General features: G+C 37.3%; 2 protein-coding genes across 10 annotated transcripts in view; one reads left to right on the top strand and one right to left on the bottom strand.

Moving 5' to 3' along the window:
* Nucleotides 1-16,624, bottom strand: part of Pldn (biogenesis of lysosomal organelles complex 1 subunit pallidin) — a 110,666-nt gene that overhangs the window by 62,984 nt on the left and 31,058 nt on the right. The gene's annotated exons all lie outside the window — the stretch shown is intronic.
* Nucleotides 1-16,624, top strand: part of Ctl2 (Choline transporter-like 2) — a 90,433-nt gene that overhangs the window by 47,517 nt on the left and 26,292 nt on the right. For 6 of the 9 annotated variants that reach the window (XM_071684650.1, XM_071684656.1, XM_071684652.1 and 3 more), the window contains 2 exons: nt 1,518-1,686; nt 6,594-6,754. In XM_071684650.1, the coding sequence (XP_071540751.1) occupies nt 1,518-1,686; nt 6,594-6,754 (330 nt within the window). Of the gene's footprint in view, nt 1-1,517; nt 1,687-6,593; nt 6,755-9,904; nt 10,051-16,624 lie in introns of all 9 variants that reach the window. The other 3 variants (XM_071684655.1, XM_071684657.1, XM_071684659.1) reach the window with 1 other exon arrangement.

The raw sequence follows: 16,624 nt of genomic DNA, 5'->3' as shown, positions 1-16,624 counted from the left end.
TTTCAGCTGAAGAGGAAAAAATCAGCCCTCCCTCATGGTTTCAGAAATGCTATATGTATTTTTGGTAATTAACATGTCATGTTAGCAAAGTTTTGATGAGCAGATATCATTTACAGCACATCATTTACTAGACTCATTTTTAAGTTGTTTTTAAGGCCCAGCTGCTCCAATTATACATCATCTGATCTAAACTTAAACTTTTCTTTTGCTACTGTCCTTTTATACTTGGTTTTCTAGGTAATGATTGCCGTCTTCTGTCTAGTCTCTACTTAATGCTGTACACTCATATATGGACCCATGCTCTATTTATTTCAACTCTACCATGCATTCCATTCATCCATCTTATTACATGATAATGACTTGTTTCTTCTGTTGAATATCTTGCCTATATAAATTCTTCTGATACTTCTTCATCAAGTAGAATAAGGACAAATATCATATCTATACAAGAAAGAGACACTATAAAAAGATATCATTCAAGCCTAAGTCTCTTGATGGGCTACTTGTAATATATAATGTCCACAAAAAACAATGCCTGCACTTTTCAAGGTATAGCATTTAGACATTTTTATGGTAGGCCAAAGTGCAGAGTTAGAAAATGTGCAAATGACATTTACAGCCTTGGTTTCAAGGAAATTAAAACATTTTGGTAAAGAATGAAATCTTTTTTTACTGACCTGTATGTCAGGAGATTTCTGTTTTGAAGTATAGAACGTTTAGCTTTTTTCATGATACAGGTATGTTGAGATTTGTTTTGCAAAGTGCAATTAATTTTTGAAGCAAAAGAGAAAGAGGAATTAGGACATGAGGAATTTGCAGAAAAAAATTATACTCTAGTGAACAAAACAGGGAGGATGTATATAGTCAGTGTACAGAGTGAATGTTTTGAGTATCTTTGCATATCTCTGTCAGATAAACCATTTTCTATTGAGCAGTAACTGGATCTGTTCTTGCTGAACATTCTCTTAATTCATTCTTATCTATCATCGCTAAAGATTCTTTAGCTGGATACCCAGCAGCAAACACAGAAACATAGGAAGATTGTGCTTCCTAATATATGTGGAAATTATACTGTAAAAACAGAATAGCACAAAAGACACTTAACACTCTAAGCACAAACTTAAAAAGAGATATCACTGTTAGCTTTTAACTCAAGTTAGAGAGTAGTAAGGTAAAGAGTAAATATTTTCACCAGCTTTCTTTGGTCTCATAATTGTAGATGCTTTAAGTGTACTTCTAATGTACCCAAAAGAATTCATGGCATATTCCCTGTATAAATGAATCATTATACATATGTTTTATGGTATGCAACTTATCATTTAACTCCTCCTTTCATTAAAATGTGGTTTCAGAATGGAATCATTAGAACTGTCTGTATATAATTTTCTCACTCAATTTACTTTTCAGTGCAAGAAAAGGAAAAGGAGGAAAGTGGAGCAAGAAGAAGAGGGATACTGAACAAATTTCTCGCAAAAATTATGGTTAGTATTGTATTAACAGACCTATTTGCTTTTCAGGTGTGTGTTGAAGAATGCCCCAAATCAAACTGGTTTTATAATCCAACATTAAGTGATGAAGAAATAAAACCAGATCTTATTTGTCAAGAAGGAACGACTCTATCTGATAATGTTAAGGACCTCATCACTAGTGGAAAGTGTGCCTACTATTATGTAAAAAGTAAACCATGTAAGTTCTTAGATTTCTATAAAGTAAAAGTTAGAATGATGTGCGAGTTAAGTTTAAAGATTTCTACCTAATTTAAATCTTGCTTGTTTTACCAGTTTTTTCCTCATTCATAAGACCCAGTCTATTTTCTACTACACAACACATACCTCACACAACACATCCTGTATGTCCTCAACCTTCCAGAACCCACTTCTTGCACTGTACAGAGGCTATAGATATCAATTAAGCATTCAACACTGTCCATGACACAACCTAACACAAAAGATACTTAATGTCACACTCTAGAAAACTGACAAAATGTGGTTAAACATTTTCATTTCTAGTTGACAAGTTAGAGTCATTCACAATGGCTTCACCTCTGAAACCCTCAGACTCTTCAGTGGAGTTTTCCCAGGAGCTTCTCTTTTTCCATCCCTCTTCTATCTCTTCCTACATGACCTCCCACAAACCATACAATGAAAGTTCTTACATATGCAGATGACTGTACAGTAATTTCACAAGATCCTGACACTATATACACAACAGGAAGCATGCAGCATTACATCACATGTTAGAACATTATCTCACTCACAATAGAACATCCATCATCACCATTTTACTAGACAGACATGAATCCAACCATCCCATAACTTTGACTGGGCAGCCACTTCCACTCAGCAAAATTCAATCATATTAGTTATCACATACAACACCCATATGACATTCACTTCCATCATAACACAGACATCAACACAAAGGCCATAAACAAACTAACACTTATCAGCATCAGTTTTGGATAAAGAAAAGAGTCACATTGCATCATCTACAAACAGCTCATCCACTTCTTCCTAAACTACATTTCACCTAGGTGGCCATCCACCCTTTCAGAAACAAGCATAAAACTGCAAACCACACATAAGAATGCCCTTAGAAGATTCTCTGGCTGGCTAGCAATCACAACTATTCAACACCCGCAAAACAAAATAAAATTACTTCCAATGCAATCTCTTTTCAGTATGCTCAGAAGCCAATTGTTTGCAACAGCACTAACCCCTCTCACCCAGATGACACCATAATCAACCACTAACCCCCATGTACACACAAAATACTTCCCCTTTCTTCACACTTTAGCAGTCTTTACTGCACTCACTGATTCTTCCGTTTCCCAACAAACATGAATCACTTACACACAGTGATGAGTCAACAACCACTGAACAACAACACTTCCCAATCCAGTGAAAAAATTTACCCCACCAGACATATACCCATGTATAACTACACTCCTAAGACATGTATAAGTAACACTTTCCCTGTCTATGTTTTGGAAACCACTAATCTCTACAGCACTGCAAATAACTTTTCAATACATGGAGGGAACTGCTATACCTAGGATGTAAATTCCATTCTGAAGACACTGAATGCTTGCTCCTTAAACCCTTGGCTACATTGTAAATTTCCTGTGGCTTTTCCAGAAAGTGTCAGTTCTCCAGCAAAATACGAACATGATACATGATAATGACCTTTTTTACTACTTTTTATGAAGGGACAACCATAAATTTCCATATCTGCATATCTGTAATTCATGTTTCTTAAATACATTTTTAGCTGAGGTGGCGGAAAAAAAAGAAAAATTAAAATATATTATTTATGGGAGATAATTACGGGGTCGACGTGCTGTCAATGGATTGAACCAGGGCATGTGAAGCGTCTGGGGTAAACCATGGAAAGTTCTGTGGGGCCTGGATGTGGAAAGGGAGCTGTAGTTTCAATGCATTATACATGACAGCTAGAGACTGAGTGTGAACGAATGTGGCCTTTGTTGTCTTTTCCTAGAGCTACCTCGCGCACGTGCGGGGGGAGGGGGATGTTATTTCATGTGTGGTGGGGTGGCGATGGGAATGAATAAAGGCAGACAGTATGAATTATGTACATGTGTATATATGTATATGTCTGTGTGTGTATATATATGTATACGCTGAGATGTATAGGTATGTATATATGCGTGTGTGGACGTGTATGTATATACATGTGTATGTGGGTGGGTTGGGCCATTCTTTTGTCTGTTTCCTTGCGCTACCTCGCTAACACGGGAGACAGCGATAAAGCAAAATGAATGAATATATAAAATTACAGGATGGTGTTAAGTTCCTAAAATGCAACAAATTTCTTGTTTCTTAAACTCATAATGATGACCAAATTATAAAATACATGAAAAAACTAAATAGCTATATTCAAAGGGATTCTAAGTAGCATGGTATTGCCTGTCCATGAGCACTTGTCAAAAAACAATGTATACTATCATCAGTTATCTATATTTATGCATTATGCTATATAACAAACATAATAATAAATAAACAGTGAAGGACACAGAAAATTTAAGGCACCAGATTCATAGGAATACTGAGCAGCCTGATGCTGGCAACTCACAGACACTCAAGAACATTATATATTATTATTCATACATTATACTACATGACATACACTAACACAGCACATCTTGAAATTATTATATCCATCATTTACCTATATAATGGTAAATACAAAGTATAAAGAGAGAAAAGAGATCAGTGAAGCAATAAGCAGGTGACTTCCAACACCTGAGTGAGTCTTTTTATGTGAAGTTTCAGCCAGCACTCCACCACATGGAGCCTTGGTATCATTTTCTGGTTAAGGAGAGTCAGTGAACTGCACATGATGTACAAACGGTCTTTGGACTATTGCGGATTATAATAATATTTTGTGGTGAGAAGGAATATTGTGCATTAACATAAGTGCTAATTTCCAGCAAGAGCATTAATTGTCCTGCAATTATCACACAGACAAACATCAACAAACTATCTGGCATGTGGTCTCACATTGTGGATGTGGCTAGCTTCTGATGTGCTATGGGAGTTCCATAAAGGGGTTACTGGGAGGGGAAGGTTAAGTAAAAAAATGTAGGTGAAAGATTGGTGGTGGACTGTGACAGCACTGAAAGTATTGTACAAGGAGAGTAAAGTAAGACATGAAAGGGATGATCATGAAGGGGAGGTGATGATCTAAACAGTGTGATTAATAGTAAAAACACATGATCAGATGCAGTGAATGACCTATTAAGTTATGAGTATAACTGAGGAAGATATCAGGGCCGTTACTGTACAGCTTAATGCATGCAGTGGATTCATTTTTGTGTATGTGATGTATGAATCGAGGTGTCAGTTTTGTTCATTGGCTCAATATAGTGCATGAAATAACTACTTAGGAGAAATGCAGTGATGTAGAGGTCCTTGTTCACTTCACCACCCTGACATAATTATGATTATCTGTGGGTCAGCCAAGAGACTTTATAGATGGATAGCTCTGTAACTTCTTTCTAATGCTTTATTAGACACTGCATCCCAAGGTCCTGCATGTAGGCACTGCTACAAATGGCATATAGAAAGGCTGAAGTACATCTTCAACAGAATATTTTTCTGAATAAAATTTGTTCTTAGTGAGTGTTTGCTCATTCTTTTGTTTTGATAATTATGCTCAAGATTCAGGTAGATGGAATATATTCAACCAAATGATGGAAGTGCACATGGGACATTGAGGGGTTTATAGAATTGTCAGTATTAGGAGAGGATAGGGTGTGGATGTAGATGACCAAAGATGAAGGGAGTAGGTATGGGCAAATATTTGAGGTACTGTGAAAGGTGTGTGTGTGTGTGTCTGTGTGTGTGGAGGGGGGGGGGATATTCTGCAATGACCAACAAATAGTCCAGCGGGGAATAGTGCACAAAATATTGATCAATAAATAACACACTTGACCCAAGAAAATGAAGTAGAAATATTATGGCAGTTTTTTAACAAGCTTGCAAATGTTAATGCCTGTGAGAACAATTAAGTTTTAGTTTTCAGCACTGAACTATGTTACAGTGCTTTAATAGACTACAGTGTCTGCAAAAAACACTGTCCATCGTCCATATTTTTTCAAAGGCAATACACAGCTAAGGTTTATTGTGGGTACAAGGATATGCTGCTCTTATGGCGAAATCATTGTCCATTTGGTTGGTGAGACGGGTTTCTAATGTTATGAACCCTAGAAACCCACCTCTGTGCTCAGGCTATTTTGAGAGAAGGATTTTCTTTCCTTTTTTGCTATTCCTGACTGCCATTGCAGTTTGGGAATTTTGCTTCTGGGCTCTGTATTTCTCCCATCTTTGCTTCAAGATGGCTGGCTCTTACCTTTCTAAGGAGAAGAAAGCCCCAATTCTCACCTGGATGCAAGTAAATGTGGGTATACCTGAGATTTCAAGGTGCAGTGGGTGCTCAGAATGCACAGTCATATGGCTGCTTTCTGCAACACTTTATTAGTGCCTCACTTCATTCAGGAGATCAAAACCCTATGGACTGTAAACATGGACCAAGAATACTTCAGTAACCTTGCCAATTTCAGATATCTGCAGATGGTAAACAAATGTAAGTATGTAAATGTAAGTATAACATCACCCTTAAAAATGTAAGGGAAGGTGGATGAGGGTTTTTGCGGACACTGTAGATGTAAGCATTTCTCTGACAACTACCTTATGAAAAATTTATTCAGTATGTAGCCCTCCCTCCACATATTTCATTCTTATTTGTTAATGAGTAAAAAGAAAAATTACCTGGAAATTCAAGAGCACAGTTAATGAAATTTACATAATCAGCATCTTCATTTTTTCTGGGTGGTTTGGTCCATGTGCATTCAGTATCAGATACATGTTGCATGTAACCCTGTCAGGGGAAAATGAATTTAAGATAAAGCTGAGCAGATTGAAAATTTTGTTTACAGCTTTTAGCTTTGAATTTTCTTTTATCATAAGTTTAAGATTATTTATACTTGTTTCTCTTTTATGCTTTAAAATGAATGAACGAATGCAACATCAAATTTTAAACATCACTTGCTAACCTTTTAGAACTGTTTACAGTTGGTCGGCGGTGCATCCCAAGCAACATTGCAGATCAAGCTGAAAGTATCATCAGCTCTATCAAAAATACATTCACCCACAGCAAATATAATAGCTTTGAAATTCTTGAAGTTCTAACAAAAGCCATGAAAAATGTTATACGATTGGCTAAATTCCAGCAGGTATAGAGTTTAAAGGTTCCACTGTTGCTGCAACCTGCACTTAGGTTCTTCATACTAACCTGCACCTGACTACTGCAAATACTGTAGTATCCCTTTTTGTACTAATATGCCACATATGATGAATTCACATCTTATATGCTTGGACTTACAAACAGCTTCTGCTGAACTGCACATCTAAAAGACTTTGCTTTCCTTTAGTATGATGTAGACATACCCTTATCTGACTTTTGTAAGTAGTATCTCTTTACTAACATGCCATATTTAACCCTTCAATGAGGCATTTGCAGTCATTTTGTATGCACTGTAAAGAGAAGTTTCCAAATATTGGAAAAAACATATCTGAAGTTTGTTTGTTGTTACAATCAACTTGAATGTATTTTCTAATATAATGACAATAACTTGAGCTAGTGAGTTTTGTGTACCCCTCTTATTTATGCTGTAATGCTGTCAGGTGTATGTGATACTCCTGGAGCATTTTCAGGCATAATGAGTGAGGTGTGTAGTATTTTTGTTTTATGTCAAAAAAAGTATATTATCAGTGATTTTCAGTAGCAGTTTCTATTATTCTCAAACATAGCTTAAAAAAAGTGATTGCAAAACTTGAGAGCACACTTCTTGTGCAACTGTCCTTGTCATCTCCACATATGCTGAACAGTATAAGGAAGAAGATAAGGCCTTTAGTGTCCGGTAACACTGCATGGATTCCCACTACAAGTATTGATGGCTGTATCCCAAGGCAGAGGTGGCCAATTCAAGAATTAGGTCTTTTAAGGTCAACTTTTGCAGTCTGGGGATATCTTACATGAGGTCACCCGTCTTCTAAAGGTTTATAAATTCAGATCTTATATGCTTGTACTTTCAAACAGCTATTGCTGATTTGTATATCCAAGAAAAGATCTTGCATTCTCTGACAATATGTTACAGATTATGGCCTTATTGATGCCTGCAGGTAAATATCATTGCTTCCTATAACCTTAGAGAATGATACTCTCCAACTTGGCTTTGGACAAACTATTTCCATCACACTCTACTGCTGGGAACTAGGTTTGAAGGAGTTTATCCTGTACTCAAACACAATTCTAACAAAATATAAAACATTGAAATGATGTGACAAGCACTAAACAACTATTCTTCCAATTAAGTCTTCAATGCCATCCCACCAGACTTTTTTTTTTCTTTTTAGCTGAGATGACATGGGCAACTGAGGCCCTAATCAAGGCCATCCCATTAATGCTATACATTTATTCATTTATATCTGTTTATTATATTCGATCACTGTTTCCTGCATCTGTGAGGCAGCGCCAGGAAACAGAAGAATGATCCATCCACTCTTATGCATATATATATATATATATATATAAGTGTTGTGGGGTCTGGATGTGGAAAGGGAGCTGTGGTTTTGGTGCATTACACATGACAGCTAGAGACTGAGTGTGAACAAATGTGGCCTTTGTTCTCTTTTCCAAACGCTACCTCGTGCGCACAGGGGGGAAAGGGGGGTGCCATTTCATGTGTGGCAGGGTGGCAGTGGGAATGGATGAAAGCAGCAAGTATGAATATGTACATGTGTATATATGTATATGTCTGTGTATAAATATGTTGAAATGTATAGGTATGTATATGTGCGTGTGTGGGCGTTTATGTATATACATGGGTGGGTTGGGCCATTCTTTTGTCTGTTTCCTTGCACTACCTCGCTAACGTGGAAGACAGTGACATATACATATCAACATATACACATATACATACACATATATGCACATGTACACATTCATGCTTGTCTTCATCCATTCCTGTCACAAGCCCGCCCCATAGGAAATAGCACTGCTACCCCCCCACTTCAGCGAGGTAGTGCCAGGAAAACATACAAAAAGGCCACATTCGTTCACACTCATCTCTCACTGTTATGTGTAATGCACCGAAACCACAGCTCCCTATCCACATCCAGGCCCCACAGACCTTTCCCTGGGGAGAGGAAAGAAAGAATACTGCCCATGTATTCCCGGCATGTCACAGGAGGCGACTAAGAGGGGCAGGAGTGAGTGGCTGAAAATCCTCCCTTCCTGTATCACTTTCCAAAAGAAAGAACAGAGCAAGGAGCCAAGTGAGGAACTGTCCCTCTGAGGCTGTCATCTGTTTTTGTTGTTGTTGTTGTTGATGATACCTTGCGACAAAGTATAATAATGAATAAAATATATATATATATATATATATATATATATATATATATATATATATATATATATATATATATATATATATATATATATATTTGCTTTGTCGCTGTCTCCTGCGTTTGTGAGGTAGCGCAATAAATAAAGGCAGACAGTATGAATTATGTACATGTGTATATATGTATATGTCTATGTGTGTATATATATGTGTACATTGAGATGTATAGGTATGTATATTTGCGTGTGTGGACGTGTATGTATATACATGTGTATGTGGGCGGGTTGGGCCATTCTTTCGTCTGTTTCCTTACTCTACCTCGCTAACGCGGGAGACAGCGACAAAGCAAAATAAATAAATAAATATATATATATTTTTTTTTTTTTTTTTTTTTTTAATTTTCCAAAAGAAGGAACAGAGGGGGCCAGGTGAGGATATTCCAAAAAAGGCCCAGTCCTCTGTTCTTAACGCTACCTCGCTAACGCGGGAAATGGCGAATAGTTAAAAGAAGAAGAATATATATATATATATATATATATATATATATATATATATATATATATATATATATTATCCCTGGGGATAGGGGATTAAGAATACTTCCCACGTATTCCCTGCGTGTCGTGGAAGGCGACTAAAAGGGGAGGGAGCCGGGGGCTGGAAATCCTCCTCTCTTTTTTTTTTTTTTTTTTTTTTTTTCCAAAAGGAGTAACAGAGGGGGGCCAGGTGAGGATATCCCACAAAGGCCCAGTCCTCTGTTCTTAATGCTACCTCGCTAACGCGGGAAATGGTGAATAGTTTAAAAGAAAAAGAAAAGAATATATATATATGGTTTATTAGTTTATTAAATATATTAGTTTATTAGTTTGATATTGTACTTAACTGGTGACAAGGTATGCCAAGATTCATATTAAAAGGTTGGTTGTCCTGATTTTTATGCAATAAAGAATATGTGAATTAAGGCTTTCTCTGTTCTAGTGGCTGGACGTTGTATCCCCAAAGTTCCTGATGGGAATATTACGTTTAATGGCTTGCCAATAGTCAATGAAGATAATATTCCTGTGACAGCAGATACACTAGCTGAAGCTTCAAATTTTGTTGCCAAGTTCTATAGGGCAACAGAGGTAACAATATCTAATGATATACTTTTTGTCTGTGATTTTTACAAAGGATGACCATATCAGGCTAGATGCTAATGTGGATCTGAAAACATCTGTGTGGTGCATTTCAGATGTAGAAAAACTATCCTTCTGGAAATTTTCTTTTTGTATTTTTTGCATAGTGAGTCTGTGAGCTTTGGTATTCTTTACTTTAGTATTCATATATGCTTCATCTTTGTTTACCTAATTAGTGATTTGTTAATATTCATATTTAAGTGGCATGATTAAGTGGCATGACTGTTGCTTGTTGAAATAATGAGGTAAAACATGAAAAAGAAAATAAATTCCAAATTATTACCAACTGGGAAGCAAAATATTAAACTGTTCACTTGTATAAGGAAAGACTACTAATGAAGAAATAAAAAAAATCATTATTCAGTGAAGTCTTCATATATAAGATATAGCTTAACACAGAAAGAGCTGGAAAAGAATCCTTGGGAAAAATAGCAGTAGTTTCCAGTTATGGACAAAAACATTATGGTAACTTATCTAAAGTCCCTATTGTTGTTATCCCTCATGCACATTTAACCTTTTTGCTGCACAGTGCCACTATCATGGTCATACATAATATGAAGCATTGTACCATCATCATAAGTGTAAACATTCACACCCCCAATTGAATTCCAAGCTGATGCATGATTCCATATCTTATCCATCGATGTAACTGCATCATCATTTCCAAGGGAATGATGTATGGCCACAGTTGTAAAAAAAGATTTACAGTAAAAGAAACATTTTCTCTTGTATCTTTTTTAGTCAGGATGGCACATGCATTAAATGCCCTAATCAAGGCCATATCAGTAACATATATAACAATATATATACCTTAGCCTAAGCTAGGTACATCAATTTAATTGACCAACCCCTAGGTGAGCGTGTACAGCTGGGCTGATTGTGAACTGACTGCTGAAACGAGGACTCAAACCTATGCAATTGGCTGTGGGTGGCCCATGAATGCATCACAGTCAGCTTTACTAACCACTACACCAAAGAGCTGTTATTGTTTATATTTTCAATGGAACTAAGGGTTATTTTTTCACTCATTCATATAGATAATAATCCTGTCTGTAAGGAATAAGTGGAAATCTCAAGGTTCAGATCAAATGCCCAAAAGTATTGCCAACTTAACTGACCCCAATTTTTAAATCTATTCAGTTTAAGGAGAACCAAACAATAAAAGAGTGGCTAAAATGGGAAGAGTAACCAAAAGGCAACACTGTTGGTATCAATCGATGTGATTTAATTTCGTCTCATGATAGATGCTATTTTTTGTGCCATTTAGCTTCGTTACTGTTATAATAGTAAGTTTGGGAAGTTTAATACCTTCAGCACTGTCTGAACCAAATATATATATATGGTTCAGGCATACATATATATATATATATATATATATATATATATATATATATATATATATATATATATATATATATATATTGATATGGGTGAAACTGAAAGTGGATGGAGAGAGATGGGTGATTATTGGTGCATATGCACCTGGGCATGAGAAGAAAGATCATGAGAGGCAAGTGTTTTGGAAGCAGCTGAGTGAGTGTGTTAGTAGTTTTGATGCAAGAGACCGGGTTATAGTGATGGGTGATTTGAATGCAAAGGTGAGTAATGTGGCAGTTGAGGGTATAATTGGTGTACATGGGGTGTTCATTGTAAATGGAAATGGTGAAGAGCTTGTAGATTTATGTGCTGAAAAAGGACTGGTGACTGGGAATACCTGGTTTAAAAAGAGAGATATACATAAGTATACATTATGTAAGTAGGAGAAATGGCCAGAGAGTGTTATTGGATTATGTGTTAATTGATAGGCCCGCAAAAGAGAGACTTTTGGATGTTAATGTGCTGAGAGGTGCAACTGGAGGGATGTCTGATCATTATCTTGTGGAGACGAAGGTGAAGAATTGTAGAGGTTTTCAGAAAAGATGAGAGAATGTTGGGGTGAAAAGAGTGGTGACAGTAAGTGAGCTTGGGAAGGAGACTTGTGTGAGGAAGTACCAGGAGAGACTGAGTACAGATTGGAAAAAGATGAGAACAAAGGACGTAAGGGGAGTGGGGGAGGAATGGGATGTATTTAGGGAAGCAGTGATGGCTTGCGCAAAAGATGCTTGTGGCATGTAAAGCGTGGGAGGTGGGCAGATTAGAAAGGGTAGTGAGTGGTGGGATGAATAAGTAAGATTATTAGTGAAAGAGAAGAGAAAGGCATTTGGACAATTTTTGCAGGGAAATAATGCAAATGAGTGGGAGATGTATAAAAGAAAGAGGCAGGAGGTCAAGAGAAAGGTGCAAGAGGTGAAAAAGAGGGCCAATGAGAGTTGGGGTGAGAGAGTATCATTAAATTTTAGGGAGAATAAAAAGATGTTTTGGAAGGAGGTAAATAAAGTGCATGGCAAGGGAACAAATGGGAACTTAAGTGAAGGGGGCTAATGGTGAGGTGATAACAAGTAGAGGTGATGTGAGGAGATGGAGTGAGTATTTTGAAGGTTTGTTGAATGTGTTTAATGATAGAGTGGCAGATATAGGGTGTTTTGGTCGAGGTGGTGTGGAAAGTGAGAGGGTTATAGAGAATGATGTGGTAAACTGAGAAGAGGTAGTAAAAGCTTTGCGGAAGATGAAAGCCGGCAAGGCAGCGGGTTTGGATGGTATTGCAGTGGAATTTATTAAAAAGGGGGTGATTGTATTATTGACTGGTTGGTAAGGTTACTTAATGTATGTATGACTCATAGTGAGGTGCCTAAGGATTGGTGGAATGCTTGCATAGCGCCATTGTACAAAGGCAAAGGGGATAAAAGTGAGTGCTCAAATTACAGAGGTATAAGTTTGTTGAGTATTCCTGGGAAATTATATGGGAGGATATTGATTGAGAGGGTGAAGACATGTACAGAGCATTAGATGGGGAAGAGCAGTGTGGTTTCAGAAGTGGTAGAGGATGTGTGGATCAGGTGTTTGCTTTGAAGAATGTATGTGAGAAATACTTAGAAAAGCAAATGGATTTGTATGTAGCATTTATGGATCTGGAGAAGGCATATGATAGAGTTGATAGAGATGCTCGGTGGAAGGTATTAAGAATATATGGTGTGGGAGGCAAGTTGTTAGAAACAGTGAAAAGTTTTTATCGAGGATGTAAGGTATGTGTGCATGTAGGAAGAGAGGAAAGTGATTGGTTCTCAGTGAATGTAGGTTTGCGGCAGGGGTGTGTGATGTCTCCATGGTTGTTTAATTTGTTTATGGATGGGGTTGTTAGGGAGGTGAATGCAAGAGTTTTGGAAAGATGGGCAAGTATGCAGTCTGTTGTGGATGAGAGAGCTTGGGAAGTGAGTCAGTTGTTGTTCGCTGATGATACAGTGCTGGTGGCTGATTCGTGTGAGAAACTGCAGAAGCTGGTGACTGAGTTTGGTAAAGTGTGTGAAAGAAGAAAGCTGAGAGCAAATGTGAATAAGAGCAAGGTTATTAGGTACAGTAGGGTTGAGGGACAAGTCAACTGGGAGGTAAGTTTGAATGGATAAAAACTGTAGGAAGTGAAGTGTTTTAGATATCTGGGAGTGGATTTGGCAGCGGATGGAACCATGGAAGCGGAAGTGAATCATAGGGTGGGGGAGGGGGGCGAAAGTTCTGGGAGTGTTGAAGAATGTGTGGAAGTCGAGAATGTTATCTCGGAAAGCAAAAATGGGTATGTTTGAAGGAATAGTGGTTCCAACAATGTTATATGGTTACGAGGCGTGGGCTATGGATAGAGTTGTGCGGAGGAGGGTGGATGTGCTGGAAATGAGATGTTTGAAGACAATATGTGGTGTGAGGTGGTTTAATCGAGTAAGTAATAATAGGGTAAGAGAGATGTGTGGTATTAAAAAGAGTGTGGTTGAGAGAGCAGAAGAGGGTGTTTTGAAATGGTTTGGTCACATGGAGAGAATGGGCGAGGAAAGATTGACCAAGAGGATATATGTGTCTGAGGTGGAGGGAACAAGGAGAAGTGGGAGACCAAATTGGAGGTGGAAAGATGGAGTGAAAAAGATTTTGAGTGATTGGGGCCTGAACATGTAGGAGGGTGAAAGGCGTGCAAGGAATAGAGTGAATTGGAACGATGTGGTATACTGGGGTCAACGTGCTGTCAATGGATTGAACCAGGGCATGTGAAGCGTCTGGGATAAACCATGGAAAGTTCTGTGGGGCCTGGATGTGGAAAGGGAGCTGTGGTTTCAGTGCATTATTACATGACAGCTAGAGACTGAGTGTGAACGAATGTGGCCTTTGTTGTCTTTTCCTAGCACTATCTTGTGCAAATGCGGGGGAGAGGGTTGTTATTTCATGTGTGGTGGGGTGGCGATGGGAATGAATGAATGCAGACAGTATGAATTGTGTACATGTGCATATATGTATGAGTCTGTGTGTGTATATGTATGCATGCGTTGAGATGTATAGGTATGTATATTTGCGTGTGTGGACGTTTATGTATATACATGTGTATGTGGGTGGGTTGGGCCATTCTTTCATCTGTTTCCTTGCGCTACCTCGCTAACGCGGGAGACAGCGACAAAGCAAAATAAATGAATGAATAATATATATATATATATATATATATATATATATATATATATATATATATATATATATATATATATATATCCCTGGGGATAGGGGAGAAAGAATACTTCCCATGTATTCCCTGCGTGTCGTAGAAGGCGACTAAAAGGGAAGGGAGCGGGGGACTGGAAATCCTCCCCTCTCGTTTTTTTTTTTTTTTCCAAAAGAGGGAACAGAGAATGGGACCAGGAGAGGATATTCCCTCAAAGGCCCAGTCCTCTGTTCTTAGCACTACCTCGCTAACGCGGGAAATGGCAAATGGTATGAAAAGATGAATATGTATATATTTATATATGTGAATATGAGTGGATGGGCCATTCTTCGTCTGTTTCCTGATATACATTATGACTGATTTTATAAACTCTTACATATGTCTCATACACACTAATAGGAGTTGTGTTGTTAAGGTAACTTTATTTTTGTTTTGATCTTTTTGATAAATTTTGAAGCCTCATTTCAGTAAGTTACAAGTACTTTACTCTGTATACTAACTTCAGCAGTTCTCTATTTTGTTTAGCTTGCATGGTATGGCATAGCACTGATGTGGATGTATACTACTCACCAATTACTTTCTCATACTTTGCATGGCATGCTCTGGCAATGTTTTTCTTATTTAATATCTCTGCTTTTGTTGCTGCTTGGTGTACTTTAAAGTCCACTTTTGATTTGCTCTGTTGATGTGTATATAAGATCAACATAATTTGCATTGGTTATGAAATAAAGTATTGTAGGACAATTATGAGAGGAGCTCCAGAAACAAACTGGTGCCCAGATACTGAGAGATATTGTGTAGAAAGCAAATGAAGTAGAAAGGAATGAATGTTGGTGATGCTTTATATGGATGTTATAGGTGCATTCAAAGACATTGCTTAAGATTTACTGGCAGCATCAGAAGGATTTTCTAGAAATAGTAGAAACATAAATTAAAGAAAACTGAAAAGTTTAGAAGGGTTCACATGAAAGCAAGTAAATGGGTTTAGCACTAAGGAATCATAATGAACATGGATGAAAGTTATTTTAGAATGTTATGTTCATCTAGAACAATGGCAAGTTATAATCTGGTAAAGAAGATATACAGCAGTATAGTAAAAGGTACTGAAAGTAGAGATAGACCAAGGGAGAAATAGATAAATATAGTGAAAGAATTGATTATGAATAGGAATATTTTAGATAATGCTAGATGAATAATTTAGGATTGGATGTACTGGAATCATTTTGACGAAGGAGGTGATATGGATGAAGACGTTGATCTCAGTTGATGTATCAGCTCAGTGTGTAAAATGAAAAGATACGAAGTATTTTTATGAGTGGAAATCCAAGTTTCATTTTAAGAAACTGGGCTTGGGCATAGGATGTGTATGAGTATTGTTTTGAAAGCTGTATTTACCTGATCCACCCTACTGAATTAGGAAGGAGTAATAACAGATAGATAGATGGACAGACAGTAGTTAATAGAGTACAGAGAGGAAATGGTGTAGATACATGGACAGTAATGAACATAGGATGACTGAAAGGATTAATGTAGTTTTGACTACATGATGGAAGCAGTAACCTCTTACAGGCAAAGCCTGCAAGAAGTTACATATATACATCCTGTATATATTTTCCCCATGGACTCATAGGAATATATATATATATATATATATATATATATATATATATATATATATATATATATATATATATATATTTTTTTTATATATTTTGTTTTTTGTTTTTATACATATTTGCCATTTCCTGCTTCAGTGAGGTAGCATTAAGGAGAGAGGCCTGCATCTTAGAGGCAATATCCTCACTTAGCCCCCTTCTCTGTTCCTTCTTTTGGAAAATTAAAAACGGGAGGGAGGATTTCCAGTGCCCCACCCCCTAGTCACCTTCTACGATACGCAGGGAATAAATGGGAAGTATTCTTTCTCCCCTATCCCAGGGCAAAGAGAGTGGTGAGAGT

Source organism: Panulirus ornatus, chromosome 38 (genome assembly GCF_036320965.1).
Source record: "Panulirus ornatus isolate Po-2019 chromosome 38, ASM3632096v1, whole genome shotgun sequence".
Lineage (NCBI taxonomy): Eukaryota > Metazoa > Arthropoda > Malacostraca > Decapoda > Palinuridae > Panulirus > Panulirus ornatus.
The sequence above is the reverse complement of the archived record's forward strand: the minus strand, read 5'-3'. Positions and strand labels throughout refer to the sequence as shown.